A 23,858-nucleotide genomic window follows, 5' to 3' on the forward strand; every position below is an offset into this window, starting at 1 on the left:
TATCTATTCCCCCCAAAAGAATTAGGTATCTCACACACATATATAAAACTTATTCTATATTGATTTTTTTTTTATTAATATGTTTTTAAATATCACTTATCAACCCTATTTAGAATGGAAGAAATTATGCATCTCTTTCATACTCTCTTATAAAAACATCTCAATTACCTCTTACTTATAGTCCTTTAATATTAATAAAAAATGACTTCATAACCAACTTTGAAGTTTAGATGATAAACTTATGAAAAATCATAACCCCAATAGCTCTCATGATTCAAGCCATCATAGGTTTCTTAGTAGTCTTGATGTTAGAAATGTTCTAGATCAACAATTTCCTCATGACCTCATGCCCACTTTCTAAGCTTACATAATAAAAAAAACCATAAGACATCATAGCCACAACATGCCCTCCCACTAATCACTCGTTTCATTGCGACCTTGAATTTTGCAAGTTAGATAAAACCCCACGACTAGCTTCCATGTAAGTTTACGTGATAAACTCATAAGATGTAGTAGGTTCAATAACTAACTCTTATGACCCTAAATATGTCACAAATTTAATACTTTTTATTTTTTTAAATCTCTCTTTGAATTTTGCCTGTAAATATTATGTTTTTCTTGATGGTAGGAGATACCTTTAGCTTTTATTAAGCATTATTATGTAAATTAAATATTAAAAATAGTAAATACTATTTATAATTCTCAGAAAATTGATTAACTAAAAATATGATAGGTTATTCTTTGTTCCTTAAATTAGTATTTAAATTTAACAAATAATTATTTAAAAAGTAAAAGAATTTACGTAATATTATTTTTATTTTATGGTTAAGAATTAAGCTCGATGAATGAAATTTTCAATAATAAATTTCTTGTATTTCTAAATCCACAATTATATTTTCACATTTACTTAATCTGAATATAATTTTAAGATACGACTTGTTAATAACCATATAAGTGAAATACCTGATAATTCACTAAAAAACAATTCATACTTATTGACATTTACTAATTGCAATTTAACCAACTATACTAATCATAAAATCATATTATTAATAAAAAAATTACACAAATTAAAGTATCTATCCATATTAATAAAAACAATTATTATATATATATAATTTTAAAAAACACAAAATCAATCTCATAAAATACAACAATTTATCACCCAGTAAAATTTAAATACAAGCAAATAATAACCCTACCCTAGTACCCAATACATCCATACTCACCGTCATAAATTCAAAGATGAGTGGATCAGAGTAAAACCTATGACTAAAGTACTGGTCGTCCCTAAACTCCAAATTTTCCATTTTTCACATTTGTTTTTTTCCTGTTATCTACCTTTCTATTTTGTTTTTAACCTTGTATCTACCTTTCTATTCCCACTCATTAATATGTTTTAAAATCTAACTGATATACCTTTTTATTCTCACTCATTAATATGTTTTTAAATATAATTGTTCAACTCTATACGGAAGGAATTATGTATTTCTTTCAGAGTTTTTTATAATCTATATTTCTTTTGTTGACTAACAGAATTGGTAACAGCCGTTTTTATAATATGTATTTTTTCATACTTTTTTATAAGGATAGAAATTTATTTTAGAGTTTAGAAATCTTGAGGAATCTCACTAGTTCATAATATGAAATATATAAAATGTTTGGAGATATTTTTGTAAAAATATTCAAATTTATAATATTTTTATATAGTCTATATATAATTTTTTTGGCCATTTTTAAGGTAAAAATAATTTCATTCTATAAAATTTGAGCGAATCATTTTCACAAAAAAATGGAAATTAGTAACTTTTTTTGGAAAAAGTATAGAAAATTAGCCCATGGACCAATATTAGCCCCTAAAATTTTCCTAAACATCTCCATTACTTCTTACTTATAATCCTTTAACATTAATAAAATAAATTTCATAACCAAATTTAAGGTTCACATAATAAATTTATGAAAAACCATAACCCCAATAGATCTCATGAAACCTTCATGACTTTTATGCCATTCCATAGTTAGTAATTCACTCAAAAAAACAACCAATACTTATTTACATTCACCAATCACAATTTAAGTAACTATACTAATGATAAAATCATATTATTCAAAAAAAATTATAAATTAAAATATCTATTCATTTTAGTAAAAATAATAATTATTAATAAACACAAAATCAATTTTATAAAATACATTTATTTATTAACCGAGTTGCCTTTAGTGCAATTTTTTGGATTTTCTAGTGCCAAATCCTGTACAAAAATTTGAAGTGAAATCTTGATTTTTATTATTTAAACTGCATTTTTAATTCTATATATGGATTTTGCAGCCTAAAAAACTTAAAAAATTTAAATTATGCAGAGATTACCCCTCAAACTTGTGATTTCAATAAATTCTTATTTAAATCCGAAAAACCTCTTTAAAAAAAACTCGAACCAATAAAATTTGAACACTAACCATAAAAGCCGTACCCAGTACGTCCATACTCACCGTCATCATTTGAAGATGAGTGGATCGAGGACTCAACCCCACGAATCTGTACTCCTCGTCCCTAAACTCCAAATTTTGCATCCTTCACATTTGTTTTCTTCCTTGTATCTATATTTCTATTCCCGCTCATAATTTCTAAATCTGCGACCTGTTCATTTTCCCTCCTCGGTGGATATGACCCTTAGAGACGGCGGTGAAGCCCTGGCCCACACAGGGACAATCTACCTCTTTACTACGGACGTTTGTAGGTAAAGGTAAGAGCAGAGTTACCCGGTCTTTTTTGATTCTGTTACGAGATTTGTAATAGCAGACTTACCTACCCGGTCTTTTTTGATTCTGTTGCGAGATTCGTTAGACATTGAATGCGAAATTTATGGCGCGTATAGTTGTAAAATGTTCGACAGTGAAAATGAAAACCATCTTAAGCCCGCTTATCGTGGGAGGTAACATGGACAGGGATTAGGAAATTTAGTGTAAAAATGAAACTATCGTAAGCCCGCTGATTCTGGGAGGTAACATGGACAGGGATTAGGAATTTAGTTTAAAAAATCAGAGAAATTAATAATAAAATGAAAATATGTCTGAGCTTGGTATCCGAGGCTCCGGCTACGCCTGCCATCGCTGAGACCATGCCTGTATTTGAAGCATGTGTACAGGAGTTACCTGCTGCTGTCAATCTGCTTGGCCTATTATGGCGCCGGCCTGTCGAGGCTAGAGCAAAGTGGGTATGTGTGATGCGCCGAAATTAATATGAATGAATGAATTGTTTTGTTTTGGTTGACTTACGGGTGAGCGATTCATGTGATGCGAAGCTCCTCCTCAATTTCGTGCAGCTAAACTAGATTCATTCCAAGTTTTATTTATTGTTTATGACATGAAATACGCGGAGAAATAGCTCCCAAGCGATGGATGTGGCTGGAAATAGGATTTCCGCGCGGTCCGATTGGAGGATTTCTTGAAAGATACGGTCTCTTCAGTCGGAGACGGATATGGCGACAGGCATTGTGTTCACATGTTGAATCCCTGCTGATTCGGCTACAAATTTCATTCTTTGGCTTTCCATTTGCAGTCTTATGGTTTTACAGGAAAACGGTTGAGGTATTGTACAGTTCTTTGAGCAGTCTTTCAATTTTTGCGTCCGAGTTCACGGAACATTTAGCATTTTGCCGACCAGGAATGGACTAAAGTCATGTCTTTTTGCAGTGTATTGGGGTATCTTAGCGTATGACATTGCTTCTTTAAAGTGTTTGCGTTGGAGTTCCATCGGAAGGACATATAAATATTTCTTTGAAGTATCTGCAGTTGGAAATCCATAGAAGAGACACGCTATTCTTTTTTTGGAGTTAAAGCTACATAGGAGAGATAAATCTTCAGAGTATACTTAAAACAGAAGCGATGTATTTTTCAGTGTTGTTTTGACTGGTCCAAACTGAAAAGAACTCGATCTATGGTTTTTTCATCTTTGATGACTTAAACTGTAGTTTATCGCATGTTTTTGGAGTTTTGACTGCAAGCCTTCTGCAAGTATTTCGTTATCAAAGTTTAAATTCACTGCACGACTCTGTTTAAATCTTTCGTTATCCTGAACAGTTACGTTGGGATGGTGATGTTTAGGGATAATTGAAAAGTTGTCATTTATTGATCTTCAATGAAGTTGTGACAGCCTTCAATACACCGACGGACGGTATTCTTCTTAAGAAATTGCTTCTAGAATCCCCGATCTGGTTATGACGGTGCCTCATGCTTCTTTAAGTAGCCATAAGTCTAATGGAGAAGACTTATTTGCTGAAATATCCGTGCTTGTATGAGCACAATGGAAAGCTTATCTGAACAGACTCATAAAATTGCAGGATAAACTTTAGAAAATCCAGAGTAAAGATGTCGAAGTTGGCGTCGAATTCTGACGAGAGCTATCCGCAGGAGACGAATCCTATTCTGCAAGCTCTGCGGGAAAGGAAGCAGAATTTCAAAAGAATGGCGTCGGAAGTTGGTTCCATGGCATCTGAAATAAGAGACGTCCGGAGTCGTTTGGCGACCCAGGAAGCATCATTAGCACGAGAATCCGCCTGTCGCCAGGTAAACCTGACTCTTTCCTATTTTAATTTTGCTTGTGAGGGAAAATGATTCTGTAATATATGATAATTTCGTCATTCAAGTGCTTTTATTGAGCGGGCGAATATAATGATATAGGGTTCGATTTTTGTACAGGTTGCTGAAGCCAGAGCGAGTAGCATGGAAACTGAACTTCTTCGATTGCAAAAGAACTTGGAGGAAAGGGATTCTCAGCTGCAAACTTCGGCTTCAGTTGCTGAGCAGGTGAAAATGACAGAGGGCCGAAGGAGAACTCGGTGAATGGGTTTTCTCGTGCCTGGTAGGATAGTGTGTTTTGTAGTGCTGAAATTCCTTGCAACAAAAATTATTCGCCATCTTCAAAAATTCTCAGCAACACAACATTACGTGGGCTGAAATTTAACCATTGCCCTAAAATCGTATCTCTAATACTAAGGGCTCACACAGACATTCTATGAGTTCTAAACAACCATGCAATCTGACTGCAGTCGCTGGTTAGCTTCTTCAACAGTTCTGATTATGTGTATTTTGCTTACTTGCAACGGTTGAAGCCTTGCCTCTTTATATGGAGTTAGTTTTTGTATGTGGCATTGTGTATGGAGTTAGTTTTTGTATATGGCATTGTGTATAGCTTTGAAATTCTTATTTGATATATCATTGGGCTTTCCTTTCGAAATTTCTTTTTAGATGGAAACTCTATTGTTCATCCAAGATTTCTCTCAACAATTATTCTTAAAACTAAGTAGGCCCTTCTTAAAACTAAGTAGGCCATGCCAAGGCAGAATATTTACATTTGTTCAAGATATTCCAAAATATGTTTACTTTTTCCATGCCAAAGTGCTTTATAAGGTACGATTTGGCTTAAATCTTTGTCAATCTGAGCACACTTTTAAATGAATGGATAAGCATCCTCCCTCTCTCTCTAATTCCGTCAAAGTGGATTTCTTTAGTCTATTTAGAGTTACTTTGGCGTGGTGTGTGTTTTCGGTTCCATTTGTGGAATGTTTGGTGCAGTAGTTTCCATTCTGAAATGCTGGCAAACAGGGCTGGAACTTGCAAACACCCCTCACCTGTCATTTTGATTATATATATATATATATATATATATATATATTTATATTGACAGAAGGGAGATCAGAATACGGACTATATTTGATGGTCAAAATGCCTCATGACAGGCATTTTGACTGTCAAGTTCCATCCTGTTGGCGAAGATTTTTATGGGAAACCAGCAGGCATTTCCCCTCATTCTGAGAATGGTACTCAGGTAAACCGGATTCTATGCAAGGTTGAGGTAGTGTCAACACATTAACAATATACTGACCAAGATGTCAACATGTCCCTTACACTTGCTGGAGCTGAATCTGAGTGGGGAGGATAACACCTCACAACTACCTGGGCTAGACCCATTTGACATCTCTGCTGGTGAAGATATGCTGTCACACATTAAAAATATTCTAACACTCCAGCCTGAAATGGAACTAAATTTGTCTTGTCTTCTTGGTATGTTTCTTTATTGTTTGTATTCACTAGAAATTCCTCAAGTTTTAAGATTTCTGTAGATTTAGAAAACAAATATATCAAGCTAAATGTTTCCAGTTTTCGTAAATATCAGATTTGGCATGCCCTAGTAACTGCGGTCCATTCTTGACCAAAATATGTGTATATTTTTTTAATATGGCAAACATGTTTAGAGCCTGGAATTTCTTTGGTTTTCTTTTCAATTCTTTAGTAAATTTGTTCATTTGTTTGACATACACACTAAAATTTAAGAAGAGACAACCTTAAAAAATGTTCGTTGATTATAAGCACTTTACAAACGTAATGGAGGGAGAGATTTGTAGTTAACTGTTAGCTACATTATATCCTCTACATGAACTTTAACAACTGATATGTGCCGGTTGGCTTGCTGGCTTTGGCATTTTTTTCAATTCTTTTGTAAATTTGCTCATTGGTTTGACACACACACTAAATTCTAAAGAGAGGCAACTCTTAAAAATGTTAGTTGATTATAAGCATTATACAAACATATAATAGAGGGAGAGACGTACACACTAAATTCTAAAGAGAGGCAACTCTTAAAAATGTTAGTTGATTATAAGCATTATACAAACATATAATAGAGGGAGAGTTTTGTAATTAACTGGTAGCTCAGACAGAGTTTGGATAAATCATTTGGAAGCGACAGTATATCCTCTCCACGAAGTTTAGCAACTGATCTGTTGGAAGTGACCTTATATTCAAAAAGTAACTTTTGGACTTTCTTCAAAGTTAGTCTCTAGAATACCATCTTAAGCTATAATCTACAGTGCTTTATAAGCCTTGAAGAGATTTAGTATTGATTATAAGCATTATACAAACATATAATAGAGGGAGAGTTTTGTAATTAACTGGTAGCTCAGACAGAGTTCGGATAAATCATTTGGAAGCGGCAGTATATCCTCTCCACGAAGTTTAGCAACTGATCTGTTGGAAGTGACCTTATATTCAAAAAGTAACTTTTGGACTTTCTTCAAAGTTAGTCTCTAGAACACCATCTTAAGCTATAATCTACAGTGCTTTGTAAGCCTTGAAGAGATTTAGTAAAGTAACCTTGCACAAGAGTTATGCCAAAGAACCCATAGTCTATAGTATATTGATCGCTTTGGTGTTTATTGTTAATTGTGTTGTCTGTTTACATGTCAGGTTTTAGTATATGCACTATGCTGAAAGAGAACATCTCATATTCACTAGATGCATATCCTTTCCTTTCAGATGCTATAGTTTCATTCAAACTTTTTAATGATAGATTCTCAGCCAAGGGATGTTGAACGTCAATTAGTCTTTAGCTCTTATCTGTGTGTCTGCGTGTGTTGAACTGGTATTTATAATGTTGTTCATCTTCGTGTGCTTCCTCCATTTATCTGTCATATGGCATTTCTTTAAATGCATTTTTGTCTCTTTGCTATCAGCTGGGCAATTCTCCTCTGCTACATACTACTCCCAGAACCACTTTTTACATTGCAGATTCCATTTATTGTTTCTTCTTTTTAGCCCTTTGGCTAAATTTTGTTCGATCCCAAATCCCGATGACTGCCCATGGTTGCTCCTCTTTGCCTATACAAAATCCACCTTCTTATTTTTTCTAACTCTATTGGATATAGTCTTGTTTTAGCGAACAATTTCTTGTATGGAATGCTGAATTTTTCTCTCAAGAGGCCTGTTATCAACTGTTTTGTACTCTCTCCATCTTCTTCCATCTATCTTTGGTCATACTTGGTCCCCATAACTGTTTTGTACTCTCTCCATCTTCTTCCATCTATCTTTGGTCATACTTGGTCCCCATACATCACAACCACATAGGATTACAGGGGTTATCACTGCTTGGAAGAGAGCATATCATGCCGCAACCACATACTTCTAACATTCTACACCTATTCTGGAGTAAGAAGGTTGCTTTCCATCGTCCATGAAGCTTCTTCATTCTACAGATGTCTCAACTCAGTGTTTCATTGAATTCCAACCCCAGATATTTGTAATTCTGGGCTGTTTGCAGCAGCTCCTATATGAAGTTAATTTGGATTTGCTTTGGTTTTCTCCTGAGCAAGAATAATACCTACTACGAACTTGGTTTTACATGTGTTTAACATTCATCCATACTTTGTCGCAAAAGCTTTCCAAGGCCTATTTCCTTTTATTTCTGCCTTTTTTTATTTGACTGTTGGCATTACCTAGGAGCTTCTTTTCAAACTGGATGTATCATTTATTTCCGTTGACCTACTTATGTGGTCATTTGTTATACATTAATCAAATAATCTTATCTTATCTTGTAGGCTGAGCAGTTTCTGGGTTGTTAAAGTGGCATCATCTGCATACATCTGCACCAAGTTCTTGTGATGTTTCCTGCTATGTTCGCTTCCCCTCACTTTTCTGATTGATCCACTTTGGTTTGTTGATGTAAAGCCAAACCAGTGTAGTGGAGTGTGGGCAGCCTTGTTTCACTTCTATGTCACTGTTAAAACAATTTGGAAGCCATCTTTTGGTTTTGTTTTTTTTCCTTTGTTTGTTCATATAATCTGTGTATTAAGTTTAGAGACTAGCCTCAACATGTCTACCTAATGAAAATCTGAGAGAGAGATAGAGATTATAAGATAGGTGCTTGTAAAATAGAAGTGCAAAAAGTTGAAAAGCTATGGAAATATGTCAAGGACCACTAGAGCTGGTGTTCAAAGATGAGTGAGGAGGTTGAGAGATGGGCTTGTTGTTGGAGTTGTCAAAATTTGTGTAAGGGCTAATGCACTGGTAGAAAATATCCTTTGAGGAGTAGTGGAAACTGAGGGACTTAGTTGCATGATCCTAGGGGATAGAAAAGTGGGGGAAATCCAACTCTTATAACATTTGAGGTTGATGAGAAGAAATCTTGATGGAAACTCATATACTTAGTTGAACTTGGTGAGTAGCATGTTGGTTGGGGGGGTGGAGGGGACGGGTGGTGTGTAGAAAATTCATGAAATTCTGTTTTGCTAATATGAGCAATCTGAAATATATTTTCTTCTCATATAAATACGAAATTTCTCTACTAGATTTTGCAGCGGAATAGGAACATAAATAACAACAATCACACAATACAAGTACGATGTTTTTCTAGGGAACCCAACTGAGAAAACCCTCTGCTTGATTATTGATAGAAATTGAACATTAGATCTCTTGCAAATACAATTTATTTCAATCTAAAAACAAACATGTTTTCCTGCCTTGAACCAGGCTTGAAACCCTTGCAAGATTGCTGATCCTTATCTACTCTATCAAACTCACACAAGTCTCAACACACAAACACCAACCTGTGCTCTCTACTATCTTGTCTCACCAACTTGAGCTCAGAAGACAATGATCAAATTGTGCATTCGTTCCTCCTTATAAGCACTTCGATTCGGCTATTACTGGCAAGTTCTATTTGAGGAAAGTCCAACAATTGATTGACTAGTTAACAAAAGCTCATTGGTTGTGTGAACTCATCCTCCCTATAATTTTGGAGCTTGACTCAATCAACTCGCCTTTTACCCAAAATAACTTGCACAAGAAGCTAATAAACTTGACCTTCAACTACTTAGCACTAGTCAATTGCTTTTTGCATTCCTAACTTTTAGGAATTCACCCTACATTTTAGGAATTTGTCCTCCTTTTTAGGAATTAGCTCCTAACTCGTAAGAACTCGTGCATGCTCAAGGAGAAACTCATTGAGGCTCTTTGAATTAAGGCACAAATCAAGGAACCCTTTCTCACTATTATTTTCAACACTCCCTCTTAGCGAGGAAGGTGTTCTTGGAAGAACCTCATCCACTTGGATTTGTCTCCAACCACATTCTCCGCTGCTGTAGCTCCTCCGTTTGAATTAGAAGGCTTCCCTGATTTCTTCTGTGGAACTTGCTTTGAAGACTTGTTATTTCCTACGATGTTTTGTGAGTTCACAATTTGCCACTATCAATGATCACAACTCCTTTTGTGTCATTGAACTTTGGCTCATTGATCTACTCACTAGGAGACCTCTAGCTCCCCTAAGAAGTACACTCATTGGGTCTTCTAGATCTGCCCTCTTATTAGTGGTTTGGCTTTTTTGCAACCCATTGAACTAGGGCTCAACAACTCTGCTTCCTAACATCTCATTAGTCCTTCAATGATCATTGTACATGAGGAGTCAAGGCTTGATTGCCCACTTGTCAAGATTTTGGCTGCTCTAGAATGTTGCTCCTAGGGCAGACAAATCTGCCCTGTCACTGTGACACATTAACCCTATTGTCACTCTCCTCAGGGCCTCCAAAATTGCCCACACACAATCGACTCTTTGACTGATCTAGGGCTTGCAAATCAGTGACTAACAGTCCATACACTCACTTTTCTTAGGTTGCTTCAGAGCTTTGTCCAAACATGAAAGTTTGAGGCACCATCAAGTCTATCCTGATCTCTGAGACCAGCTGTGGCCATCTCTCAAAATTGAAATTTGTGTGTTAGTTGATTATGTTCACTGCTCTAATACTATGTAGAAAATCCACAAAATTATGATATGCTAATACGAGCAATTTGAAATATAATTTCTTCTCATATAAACACATAATTTCTCTACTAGACTTTGCAGCAGAATAAGAGCAAAAATAACAACAATCACATAATGCAAAGTTCAAACACAATGTTTTTCTAGGGAACCCAACTGGGAAAACCCTTTGCTTGATTATTGATAGAAAACTGTGCATTAGATCTCTTACAAATATAATTTATTTCAATCTGAAAACAAACTTGTTTTCCTGCCTTGAACTAGGCTTGAAACCCTTGCAAGATTGTTGATCCCTATCTACTCTCTATCAAACTCACACAAGCCTCAACACACAAGCACCAACTTGTGCTCTCTACTGCCTCGTGCTCACAAGACAATGATCAAATTGTGCCTTCGTTCCTCCTTATAAGCACTTCGATTAGGCTTTTACTGGCAAGTTGTATTTGAGGAAAGTTGAATGGTTGATTGACTAGTTAACAAAAGCTCACTGGTTGTGTTAACTCGTCCTTCCTATAATTTAGGAGCTTGACACAATCAACTTGTCCTTTACCCAAAGTAACTTGCACTAGAAGCCAATAAACTTGGCCTTCCACTAATTAGCACTAGCCAATTGCTTCTTGCACTCCTAACTTTTAGGAATTTGACCTAAATTTTAGGCATTCGTCCTACTTTTTAGGAATTAGCTCCTAACTCATACAAACTCGTGCATGCTCAAGGAGAAACTTGTTGAGGCTCCTTGAATTAAGGCACGAATCAAGGAACCCTTTCTCGCTATTATTTTCAACACGGTGCGACGAGCCCAACTTTGGGATCATTTGGAATTGGTTTGTCTATTGGTATGGTGGTGTGTAGGTTGCGATTCATAATGACATGTCCTCATAGGTCTTGAAGAAGAGTTGGTTAGTTTCTTTAGGGCTGGAGCTAAGAGGAGATGTGATATCTCATTGACCTATAATTTGAGGTATCACGGGCTGCTAGTTGTTGTTTATTGCTCCTCTTCAAGGGGACAATTGGGCAATAAGAGGTGATCCTCTTGAGGGCCTCTGGTCGAGTTGTGTCTTGTAAATGTTGAAATTTTTAACCAAAACCCCCTCTAACAAAGAGAAGAAGGCAATGTTGGTTTGGTTAGTAGAAGGGGATGGAGAGAGAGCCTCTTGAACCTTGAAATAAAAAATCGTATATACCTTTGATCTTGTAATAAAAGAGGCACATGAAAATGAGATTTTTCCATCTCATGTAAGTGGCAAAGTTAGTAGATGGTGATTAGTTTCCTAGAGTTTGTGAGACCTCATTTGAACTAGGAGATTCTTAAGGGCATGCATCCAGTGTTGACATTTTTATGGAGGGCAAATGATATGGCCCCATCCCTTAGTGCCAAAAAGTGCTTTAGTTAAAAAGCCATCTTTAGGCCTAGACTCTTTGAAGGTACTATGCAAGTGGTTTGGATGTATTGTTTATAAATATCCTCCCAAATGGCTCAATTCAGCTCTTGCTTAGTTGGCTTGAAAAATCCCTGCACATCCAGTGAATACTTAAAAGGTGGGTAGATGCTCTAGAGAGATGGCCACCAATTGAAGAAATCAAGAAGTCTTAGAGAAGTAGCTGTGGGGACGGCTGAGGGGGTTTGGTTAAGGTGATGGCCTTGAAAGAACAAAGCACAATTTATGGTCACCAATCTCTATTGAAAGCTGAGTTCTTAAAGATCCAAACTCTATGAAGAAAAGATACTAGATAGAAGACAACCCCAGGTCTAAAGTGATGGACTTTGAACTCTGCTTTAATAATGTGGTGGGAGATAGTGCTCTTGCATTAGTTGATGCAGGTGAGGAAGATTTGGATCCTCTCTCTCGAAGTCCAATCTGTCTACGGTAAACTTGGTCATTAAATCTCTGAACCATAAATGGCTGTGGGTTTTATATGGGAATCCAAGTAGTGCATCTTGCTCAAGATGTCTTGGAATTGGTTCTAGAAGCCTTGTCTGAGTGTCTCTCAAGGAGGGTGAGGGATCCATATCCCTTGTCAACCTGTGGTTATAGGCGTAATGCATGTTGAAATGTGGTCCTACGAAGTGGATTCCCAAGTATAGGTTGTTTATTTCTAGCTCTTCCCATTGGAAGTAGAAATGAAAGGCAGGGAGAGCATTCTTCGATGCATTGAAGATCATAAGTTTGGTTTTACTCGGAAAATGTTATAAGATAATTGACCTTTGGTTTGAGCTACTTATTAACATGATAGGAAGGCTAGTCTAATCCATAATAGCAATAACAGATTAGGGGTGGTGATATTTGATATCTCAACATGTTTTCTTTTAAAGTGGATTTAATATGTTTATTTTTGTCTCACCAAATCTTAATTAGTGGTAATGGTCTGCGAAGGTCCAGGATCACTGTTTCTGTGAATTGGCTATGGATCTGGACTGAATATGGCAGGATCCAGAATGGATCTGACAGGGATACATCTCTTGTTTTGATATACCGGAGAATTGCTTGTGATCTGTATTCTGCTTGCCAGATAAGTGACACTGGTGGATCCTTCGGGAAAAGAAAATAAGAAAAACCATTAAAAATATATATAAAATTAAAAAATGAAGCAGCAATTGTGTATGTCTTAAGAGCCTAATGTTTGCCTATAAAACAGTTCCTTCCCCCATTCTAAGACATACAATTCTGATAGTTACTAGTAGAGTGACCACTGATGAAACAATCATTGTGTGTCTATGCAATGTTTCCTTATCATGTCTTAAGGCTACCATTAATGGGAATCGAAGTTATGGGTGGTTTTTATTTTTGAAATATAATTTTTGTGTGTATATATATATATATATATATATATAGAGAGAGAGAGAGAGAGAGAGAGAGAGAGTGTTTCCCTGAATCTAGATCCTAAGTTTTAGTAAAATCTGGTGGATCTGTATCTGTTTCCATGCAACTTTTGTTTTGATCTATTGTATTTATTTTTAAATTCGTCCTATCTTATTACAGGAATAGCAAACTTGAGTTTTAGAAGTCAACATTTGACATTTAATTTTGTCTTTCAGTACTTGAAGGAGTTAGTAGATGTAAGATCAATGCTAACGGAAACTCAAGCATTGGCAGAAGCAAGTGCAGCATCTGCTCAATCAGCGGAATCACAGTGTTTTTCTTTGCTGAAAGAGCTAGATACTAAGAATAAGCTACTAGAAGAGCAAGAAAGTCGAGTTATAACACTGGGCCGACAACTTGAAGAGCTGCAGCATGATCTTAGTTCAAGAGAGGTCTCTCAGAGACAGTTGAAAGAAGAAATAATGAAAATAGAGCAAGAAATAAGCTTTGCAGTTACTAAAGTTGGTACCCATAAGGACTGTGAACTTCAAAAAGTTTTGAATGAAGTTTCTACCAGGAATTTTGAAAACCTTTCAAAACACCTGTGTACAAAAGATGAAGAGATTGCAAGGCTGAAAGAAGAGATCAAGATGATGTCTACACAGTGGAAACTTAAAACTCAAGATTTTGAAGCACAGGTTTGTATTCCTTTTATGAAGAAAATGTGTTTATTGCACACGCACACATACACCATTGGATTATTGTTTTATTTCAGTTATATGATAAATGCTTCTAGATTCATCTAGAATAATCTAAATGTAATGAAGCAACCCTAATTGAATCTAAATGAATTTATCGTACAAGTAGCTCTCCAGCCCCTTAATTTAATATTTAGTAAGGTTACATAAGTATTAAATTAGGGGGCTAAATGGCTATTACTAGCACTTATACTCTCCATACAGATGCAAGAGTGGCCATCATGCCTTAGCCCCGATTTCTAGACAGTCCATACAAACACTGTGTTGCTGCAACCTCAGTAGTTAACTTAACTTGAGAGCTAAAAATTTGCCCAAGTGAAACTTAGTGGAGTCCTGTTTGAGGGCGGTTGTGCATCATTTTTTCAGAATAAGGAAATGCTTGTAAGCTGAATTATCCTCCAAGTTCTTATTCCCTGCTGTCTGATCATCCAGATTTCCCTTTAAGACCACTCCTTTCCAGCGGCGAATTTGAACAAAAGATCTGAGAATTCTTTTGAACCTTTGGGGCCTTGGGCCACCCTGCATGATTGTCTTTCTCCTCTTTCGGGCACACAATGCATAAGAACTAGTCAAACTTGATCAATGAAGAGCTTTAACTCCCATGTCATAGCTAAGAGTCAACTACCCAAAAAATGCGGGACTTAAAGGTGGTCTTTGTCTACCAAATGTACTGGAGTCTTTTAATCCACCTATCTTCAATATCTTGTAAACCCATCTTGAAATTTCTATCAACCCGGTATACTTCCTGATATTTTGGTCTGGATTTGTCTTAAAGATTCTAAGTCCTGACAGCCCTTGTTTTCCAAATGTATGGGAGTCTTTTAATACATCTATCCTCAATATCATGTAACGCCATATTCAAATACTGTTGATCCTGTCTGCTAGATATTTTGGTTTGGTTTCATTGTAAATATTCTTGGTATCATAATATAAGAACTTCACCATAATTCCAATGCCAAATTTTCCATATTTTTCCTTTTTTTTTTAATATGTATCCCAGAAGAACCCAGCAGACTGCCTGACACGTAGTTACTAGCAAACCTCTGGGGGTCTAAGGCCTGTCCTCCTCTATGTAAACCAGGTCACAACTGGGGTGATTTGAACCTTGGATCTCTCAGTTTTCACAGATTTCACATTACTTCGATACCAATTGAGTTGCCCCCCGGGACTTTCCAGATTGTTCCTTGAATATCAAGCTCTATCTTAAAAATTTAATTCTACGATTATTCTTCATAGCCCCAAGAAAGCATTCTTGGGCTAAACTGGGAGACAACGAGCTTTGTGATTCATCTGCATTGTAACCAAGAGTGGATGTGAGCAGCCTACAAATCACGATGTGTGAATTCTGAAAATCACTTGTTACCTACATAGCTTGGGAGTAAACCAATCTGTTTTCTTTGTGATGGAAAGGTTAATATCTGTCTTCACTCAAGAGAGCTCCTGCCAAGTCTACATTAGCAGCTCCTCCAATCACATCCCCATATGCCAAACGGTCTTTTGATTCCTCTAATCACCTGGTATATATATACCTACGGTCCTCTGATTCATCAACACTGCCTATTTGTTTTGGGGAATAAATGGAGTATGGTGTATGTATGTTAAATTCTATTTATATTGATTAGTCTGTCATCCGTTCTTAGATATTCTATATACAGCAAATAGTGCTAACCTGTAATTTGTTGGAACAGTTGGAGAAGCAACAGCGGGCTGATCAAGAGCTTAAGAAGAGGGTTCTCAAACTGGAATTTTGTCTACAGGAAACTCGTTCACAAACTCGGAAACTGCAGAGGGTATGGTTTAAGTTAATTCTGCTTTGGCTTTGCATTTTTTGCTACCCATTAAGTTATTGGCTGGGTAATAATGCTTGACAACCTGAAATTTTGTGGATAATAAAATTTTTATTGTGTGGCTGCAAAGTCGTTCAAAATGTAGAGCCAATTTTTCCATCTTTCTGTAGTTTCAATGGAAATGAACTTCAGTAAGGTTTTTGAGTTATGGCAACGTTCAGAAGATATGTGTTACAACCTCCGTTTTCAGGTTAATCCCTTGTTATCTTCTATTAGTTATTACATTTCAAATGAGAGGATGAAAGGTAGCTCGGTGCACTTTACTGCCTGGTATATACTATAGATGAGACATTTCATGTTTGTGTCTAACACTACTGCAAAAAAGAAAATAATAAATAGCCAACCATTAATCACTACAATGTAAAAAGATACATTTAACAATAAAATAAACTAGAGGGATCTTGGTCTTGGAGTATGACCTAATATACCAATGCTACTGATTGGCTAAGAGCTTGCGTTCCTTGCATGTAAGGAAACAGGTTAACAGCCAAAGAGCTATAGACCTCTGGAAGGAGTGGAAGTTTTCTCCCTTGTGAGCCACCGACAGGTAATTTCAGGTGGCAAGGTTTTTGTTGCACATGTTGATGATGCTGCATGTCAGGGTCTTGAGATTGTATCAATAAAGGCTATGCCAATAGCCTTGAGTATTGGCTTTCCTGCTTGGGAAAGAAAACTAGCAGAGATCCATCTTAACCCCTAATGATCTTGGTTAACATCTAATCCATGCTATGCTTTAGAGTGCAGATCACTTCTCTTGGCGCAACTAGTGTTGCAAAAAATTCATATTAATCAATGATTCATCAGTTAATTGGTGAGTCACTCCCAAACCGAGAAATCACCTGAAACAAATGCCCAAAGATTGGCTAATTCGAAAAATTACGAGTTATTCATAAAACAAATATTGTGAGAGGTTTAAGTCTTAGTTTCTTTTTTTATCACTCTTAGTACTTGATAGATTTGAGGATTGAGATGGATCTATGTTGGTTGTAACACTTCTGTTTTGATTTTTGGGGGGGACATCTCCCCACCCTCCCACACAAAGTGAAGAATGAGGATGTTGGTACCTTGCTAGTGCTTGTGGATTTTCGTATTCTTAATTGTGTTTTCGTATTAAGGGCAGTATTGATTGCTGATCGCAATAGTGGCTGGAAACTCCTTAGGACTTGGTGGGAATTGGTCCAGTGACCTCATTGGGCATTACCCCTTAGCAAAAAGGGTCAAACTAATCGAGCTATCCTTAGAGCTTATAAATTTGAAGGACACAAGGGGCGAGCTTTGATGATTGATCTACTTATTTTCTTTCCATGGAAAGAATCATAATGTTTTTATTTCAATAAGAAACTTTAATATTATATTTAGTAGTACATGCCCGAGGCACATGTTAATGAACTTTTTTTCAGTAAAACATAGTCAACAAGGGCCTAGGGTCTCCAACCTAGGCAATTGCAAAATACAACAAGGATACTAAGAAGGGACAAAGGCCTTGCCCTCAATCATGTCTATCTTGCCTTTCTCTTTTTGACCTCTCTCCATCCAAATACATTGTTTCCCCTTCGAGAGGATTTTAAAGGTATTATTTGAAGAGTAGTATTCTGATGTCCTAGGTTCAAAAGAATTGCCAAATCCTTGTTGGAATTTGAGTTGATCAGATTCATGAGGTCTCTTCATTCCCCCTTGAGGTGTTTCATTTACAACACCAACCTTTGTGCAGGATAGTTGATTCCGCCAAATGAAATTCTTACAAGCGTTAATATCTAGTGTTGGGTTTGTTGGTTGTTGATTTTCTATATGTTGATCGTCCACAATGCTCAAATATTGTTGCTTTGGTGAGTGCCAACCTATTGGTTTTGGTTTGGGACCCCTTTTCCCTTTTTAGCGAGCTTGAGGTTGAGGGCAAGAGTCTTGAAGATGCCCTATTTGTTGACAAATCTAGCACTGAAAGGCTATTTTCTCATGATCCATACCTTGAGTCCTACAATTTGCTTTCCTTTCTAGGATTATCTTGTTCAATAAATCCTCACAAATGTCGAGCTCAACACATTTGTGCATATGTCAAGAGGCCCAATTGAACTTGATCTATATTGACTTTTATGAATTTTCCCACTACATTTACAATAATTTCATGCATTTTATTGAAATGTCACATGTCAATTTGCAAATATGGGAGGCCTATTCAAATCGGCATATTTGTGATAGACATGGAGGTAGGCTTGAATTTTTGAAACCAAGGAGTAACAAATAAATCACTTCATCGCAGAACTAGGGTCCATCAAATACTTTTTGATAGTCAAGATTTGTGAAATGAGTAATTAGTTTTTTTTTGAGCTTAATTATATCTTGCAATCTTTTATTCGAGTAAATCCATTGATACAAATCTATTGTAGCAGGCTAGAATTCGTTGCATTGGCCTATGATTCCGTTGGCTAAAATCTGTTGCATTTGATTTGTAGTATGAGAGATGATCAAAGGCTTTTTGTTTCGACACTTTTAGTACTAGAACCTTGTTAAATTTATCTACTTTGTAACCACTAGGTAGATGGGTTGATACATCCATAGAGGCAATGCTGTTGGCCATTTCTCTATAGGAGTTGGGCTTTGGGTAGGGGATACCTTCCCCCCTTCACTTCTATGAAGTTGTAATACCAAAGAGACAATTGAATCTTTTACCAATTCCATATTTAGAAGGTGTTGCTTACGAATGTGGAGGAGAGTTGTTGAACTAGAGGGATCTCCACTTTTATCTCTAGCTTTTGCTTTGAGTTTAATGTGGTTGGATGATTTTACTTGTAATGTGATGGGCTTCCCCTCAATAGATTTTTCCAAGATTTGAAAATTTTCCCCACAGCCACAAGCCTACTGTGGACATAGATAGGGTTTTTGATAGATGGAGAGCAAGCCCCTTCTATGTGGCCATTGTGCTATAGAGTCTACACCACCTCTGCCTCTGCAACCACCTCGACATTCGACATTGTTACTGTTGTGGTTTTGACCTTGAATGAAATCTCCTTTTGTCTTTGAAACATCTAGAGCCTTCGATCTTTCAACAATTACGAGCTTGTCGTTGATTGTGTTTGTGAAGCCATCACCCCTCATTGCATAGTGTCCTTCCACTTGCCCCTTTCTTTTTTCTCTAGCCATGCTTCGAAACCCTACCTCTTACATTTTCTCTATAAGCTTAAAGGCCCACAAAACTTTGAAATCTACTTGTGCCATGTGATTGCATGAACAAGCTTGTGGAGATCACCTTAAAGAAGCTTGATTGCAATGTCAAAAATGGCCACTTGTTGCAAGAATTCTTGGGCCTCCAAGCACCGAGCAACTTTGCCAGGGTTTGCATCAAAATCATTGACTTCCATTAATTGGCAATATCCTTTCCTTGTTCCTTTCTTCTTGGAGAGACAACACGACACTTGGCCATAGAGTTAGCCAGGAGGGGAAGAAGTGATTTCAACAACAAAGAAACGATCCACTTCTGGTCTGCAATTCTTGGTTCCTTCTTTGTTTTCACGGAACCCTTGTTGTAACAGTCCTTTAGGGCCTTTAGAACCAGCCAAACAAGATCAATGGTGCTCTCCAATGCTGATAGTAACTTAGCCCTGAGTGCTGTAATGTGTTTTTCGTGTTCCACAATGAATTTTGAAAGATTGTGTCTGTTTTCTAGCTTTGATTTACTTGCATGTGCATGGGTCACAGGATCATGCGATATAATCCCTTTGGGTGCAACCACATGTTCAACCACTACCTCGAGCTGACCTCATGCTTCTAGGAACAGCAATCATGGGAATCAAACCTTGCCTAGTGGTTAAAACAAGTTAAATAACTCTTGCTCCTCACCATTGGATCTAACCTTTTTGGGCACTGGTTGTAACACTTATACCATTCTACAGGTCACAGATAAATGATCATAGAGTAGTGTTAGATTGCATACATATATTGAGAGAAACATTGGCATGAATTCATGTATTTCTGAAATTCGGAATGTAAATTGTGGTTTATGCCCCCAATCTTCCTCATACAACAGCTTCTTCATAGTTTTACTATACTAGGACTGTGCACTTCTAGTTTGAACTCCATATATCATGAGAATGGTTCGATGCATGCATTTCTATGTTTTGTTATTGCTATATGTCGATTTTGTGTCGTTCTTTTTATTTGTTATTGATCTTCAACAAATAGAAGTGCAGGGAATCACCTTTTCCAGTTTGGCAAAAGTTTAAATGCCATAGGAAACATAAAGACATTAAAAATGCTCATAAGAGAGATTCAGAACTCTTGGAAAATAAGTATGATATAAACTTCAATTTTGTCCAAACAGAAGTTAATATCCAAATGAAGGTTTTCCATGTTAAGTTTGTCTGTTCGCCGTGTAGTAGATAGGTGTATGGGATACACATTTGATAGGAGAGAGACCACCAGGAATCAAATAAAAGCTATGTTGCATTGGTTTTCGAGACATGGGAATGGCAGGGACGAGGGGACATGTCCCTGGGATGGCTAGAGCGCAACCCCTAAGTTTTCCTTGGGACGGTGGATTGGGGATGGTAATAATATGTGTGTAAAGAATATTAAAAATTTAGAATTTACCATAAACATTTGCAGTTGTTTCAAGCTTGTAAGCATAACAAGCTAGACTATATAGTATTTTGCGCAGCCCTTATACTTGCCAATCCTGAAAAAAGCTCAAGCGACTCAAAAAAGGGTTGAGTGACATTCTATTATTGGCCGTTACACATGAGCAAAATGCAGTTTTGCTTTAGGAAACTTAAGTGTAACTATTTTCCATTTGCAATAAGGTCGATGAAGGGTCTATGAGACAGAGAATGTCTCTATAGCAACTATTCTTCCTCATATTTCTTGTTAATGATGATTATGTTAACATAAAAGACATTCTTTTCTTAATAGGTTTTTTCTGACTTTACAGTTGAGTTGAAATTGTAAAGCACTTTGGTTCTGTAAAGATATTAGATTCATAGGTTAGATAAGTAGGTGATTGAATAGGAATTTATTCAAACATTTAGCACCAAATCCAAGTCACTACTATCTGATTGTTTTCACCATCCTTGAGGTTGGGATGGTGGAATCTTTGGGATTGGAAATGACTCCTATAAACTCATGTACAACATTTAAAAGCCGAGATGAGCCGAAAAATGTGAAGAACAAGAGCAATAACCACAAGCATCAGCCTTTTGAAATGTTGCATTTTCCATTTTCTTAACATGGAGGCTTTGCTTGTTGTTGCGGAAAATACAATATTTAAATCACCAGAAACTCAAATTGAAACCCATCATACAAATCCCATGTTTTGAGCTGCAACATGTACAACAAATTTGGATTCACTGCAATACAAAAGTAATGGATAGGAAAAATGATCATATCATCAATGTCTATGATTGTCAAAATAGAAGATATGTGCCCAGAAAATCTCTGAAATATGCCCAGAAAATACCTGAAATCTGCCCAGAGCATCCCTGAAATCTGCTCGAAACATCTTGGGGACAGCGAGCAAGTCCCCAAGTTCCCGATGAAGTTCCCAGCAGTTTGGGGACATCTTCTAAGGGTTCATAAGTCCCCAGGGTACATGGGTTTTTTTGGGGGGGATGGGTCCTTGTGCAACATAGGATAAAAGAGGCCATTTTCAGCAGAAGCTCACGGAAATTCTGTGCTATATAATTCTCTATTAGTCATATGATTGCATTTCAATTCTAGCCAAGTGATACAACTAGGTGCTAACTTATTGCCTTCTATAAACATAATGGTTGATGATTGTGAGGCGAGTATGCTTGCCTGTTAGCCTTTACATCTTCTCATTTGTGCAACTCTATCACATCCCTTTCCCATATCCTCCTTTATGCAGCCAAAACTACAAAAATATACTGTCTGGTAGTGCTTCATAGTACCCATTTTCCATGTTATTGGACCCAGATTTATGCCCATGGTATGGCACTGTGTTGTGGTCTTATATGGTGCACCAGCCTTGTTTGTCAAGGCAACCCCAAAATTGATCTCTTCTTTCGGCAGTTCTCTTTAAGCTTTGCAAACTTGTAAATTTCTGGAACGTATCTTTTGATTAGTATACTGGTCATGTAACTTGCTGATTTTTTTGCACCAGCAATCGTGGCCTTTATCTTCTTTTGTGTTTGGTTGAAGGATAAACAGTAAATACACTCAAACATCCATCAAGCAAGGTACACCAGGAGTTTACACTCAAGAAACCCTTTAATGGAAAAAAATCTATTCAATTAATCCATTTCCCTGTGTTAATTTTGTACAATTATTCCCTTTGTATAACTTTAGGTGATCATAACAGTAATGTCATAATTAGATATTTAGTTCAACCGTATGCATGATTATCTCCCATAATGTTTGCATGAATCTCTCCACTAATCTTCATCCCTCATTTCTCTATTTTCTCTTCATTTTGATTCTTCCGTGGATTTCTATGCTTGGTCTACATCATTATAAAATTATTATATATTATATAATTTAGACTTTGTTCATGATTTAAATTTTATTCATGATTAAGTAGGAGTTAATCCTTCATTTGACTTTGTCAAAAACATTTTACATTTCATTAGGTTCATTAATCTTTATTCCACTGGCACACGAATAGGTTTTGAAGATATGTAGCGAGTAATAGTTTCCTTTTTCTGGTACAGTTTCTTAATTCGTCTTAAGGAGCATATAAGCTCTTAATATCGGCAATTTCACCTAGTTTGCAGACTGATTAATTGGTCTTTGGGGTTGAATTTACTTATGACTGGAAGTGTTTATCACTCATGTTGATGGTTAAATTGTGCAGATTGGAGAAAGAAGGGACAAAATAATCAAGGAGTTACGTGAACAGTTACAGACAAGGAAAAATGGAGGTGTTTCAAGTGATAAACCATGCTTCTGGGAAAGTTCAGGCTTTAAATTTGTAGTGTCCATGTCAATGGTGGTCTTGGTTATCTTTTCAAAGCGTTGAGGACGATTATGTAGCTGTTCATATTTGGTGCATAATCACAAGTTCACTTCATGTTGATTAGTCTAGCTCGAGAGAAAAAGCATACTTGGTATGATGACAATTGCGTTGAATGGAAAAGATCGTCATATACCATCATCCCCTTTGTTTATATACCTTGTTTTAGGCTATAGGAGAGGTCCCTGGCAAAGCCTTTTCAACGCGAACTATTTCGTTACACCCTGTAGTCTGGGTAATCTCAAGCAATCGCAAGCAAGCCTATGCTTATTGTATTTTTACAAAGTAATCTTCGGAGAAAATTCTTTGAGTAAGGGCGATTTAATTTGATACCAAATATCAACCATGGTGTAGGCACTGATAAATATACAATCTGTAAATGATTTAGTCTTATTCGTTTCGCTTTCTCTTTTTCCGAAGATCTTTGTGAATTTTCCTCGTTTTATATACTTTGGTCTCCCTGAAATTGTTACCAGAGTAAATTTTCACTGCTAAGAATTTCAAAAAGAGAATAGCGGCGATCTGGTAATGGATTACGGAGTGTCAATTGATATTGGGAAGTTGACAATGGACACAGATTTGCTTTCTAACTACTGTAACCTCATATCGCTTCTTCTGTGGCAACGCATAACCATGTAAAAACTGTAAAACTGTTTATCCATGATCACCAACCTGGCGGTTACAAGTTCTGCGCAGGTTTCATAGGTTTATACTTCTTGATCTCAAGAACATTGGCATGGGTAATTTGATGGGAATTGATCCCGTCGAAAAGTCCTATTAAGTTAGAATTAGCTAGAAAGCGAAACATTAGCTAGAATATGATTGAAATTGTAAGAATTGCCAAAATATTTCTGTCCTACAGACGAGTATATTGATTGTAAAAGTTGGTTTAACTATTGCAGTGTT

General features: G+C 36.6%; 1 protein-coding gene across 1 annotated transcript; it reads left to right on the forward strand.

Annotated features, from left to right (window-relative positions):
* The first annotated feature begins 3,380 nt into the window (after positions 1 to 3,380).
* LOC149249861 (nuclear envelope-associated protein 2-like) lies at positions 3,381 to 23,345 on the forward strand. The gene is made up of 6 exons (XM_089458806.1): positions 3,381 to 3,588; positions 3,694 to 4,566; positions 4,699 to 4,806; positions 13,626 to 14,087; positions 15,836 to 15,937; positions 22,794 to 23,345. The coding sequence occupies exons 2-6, from the start codon at positions 4,369 to 4,371 to the stop codon at positions 22,956 to 22,958; spliced, it is 1,035 nt and encodes a 344-aa protein (XP_089314932.1). The 5' UTR covers positions 3,381 to 3,588; positions 3,694 to 4,368; the 3' UTR covers positions 22,959 to 23,345.
* The last annotated feature ends 513 nt before the right edge of the window (positions 23,346 to 23,858 follow it).

Source organism: Pinus tabuliformis, chromosome 7 (assembly GCF_031772625.1).
Source record: "Pinus tabuliformis cultivar Carrire ecotype Pingquan chromosome 7, CPIR1, whole genome shotgun sequence".
NCBI classification, from domain to species: Eukaryota; Viridiplantae; Streptophyta; class Pinopsida; order Pinales; family Pinaceae; genus Pinus; species Pinus tabuliformis.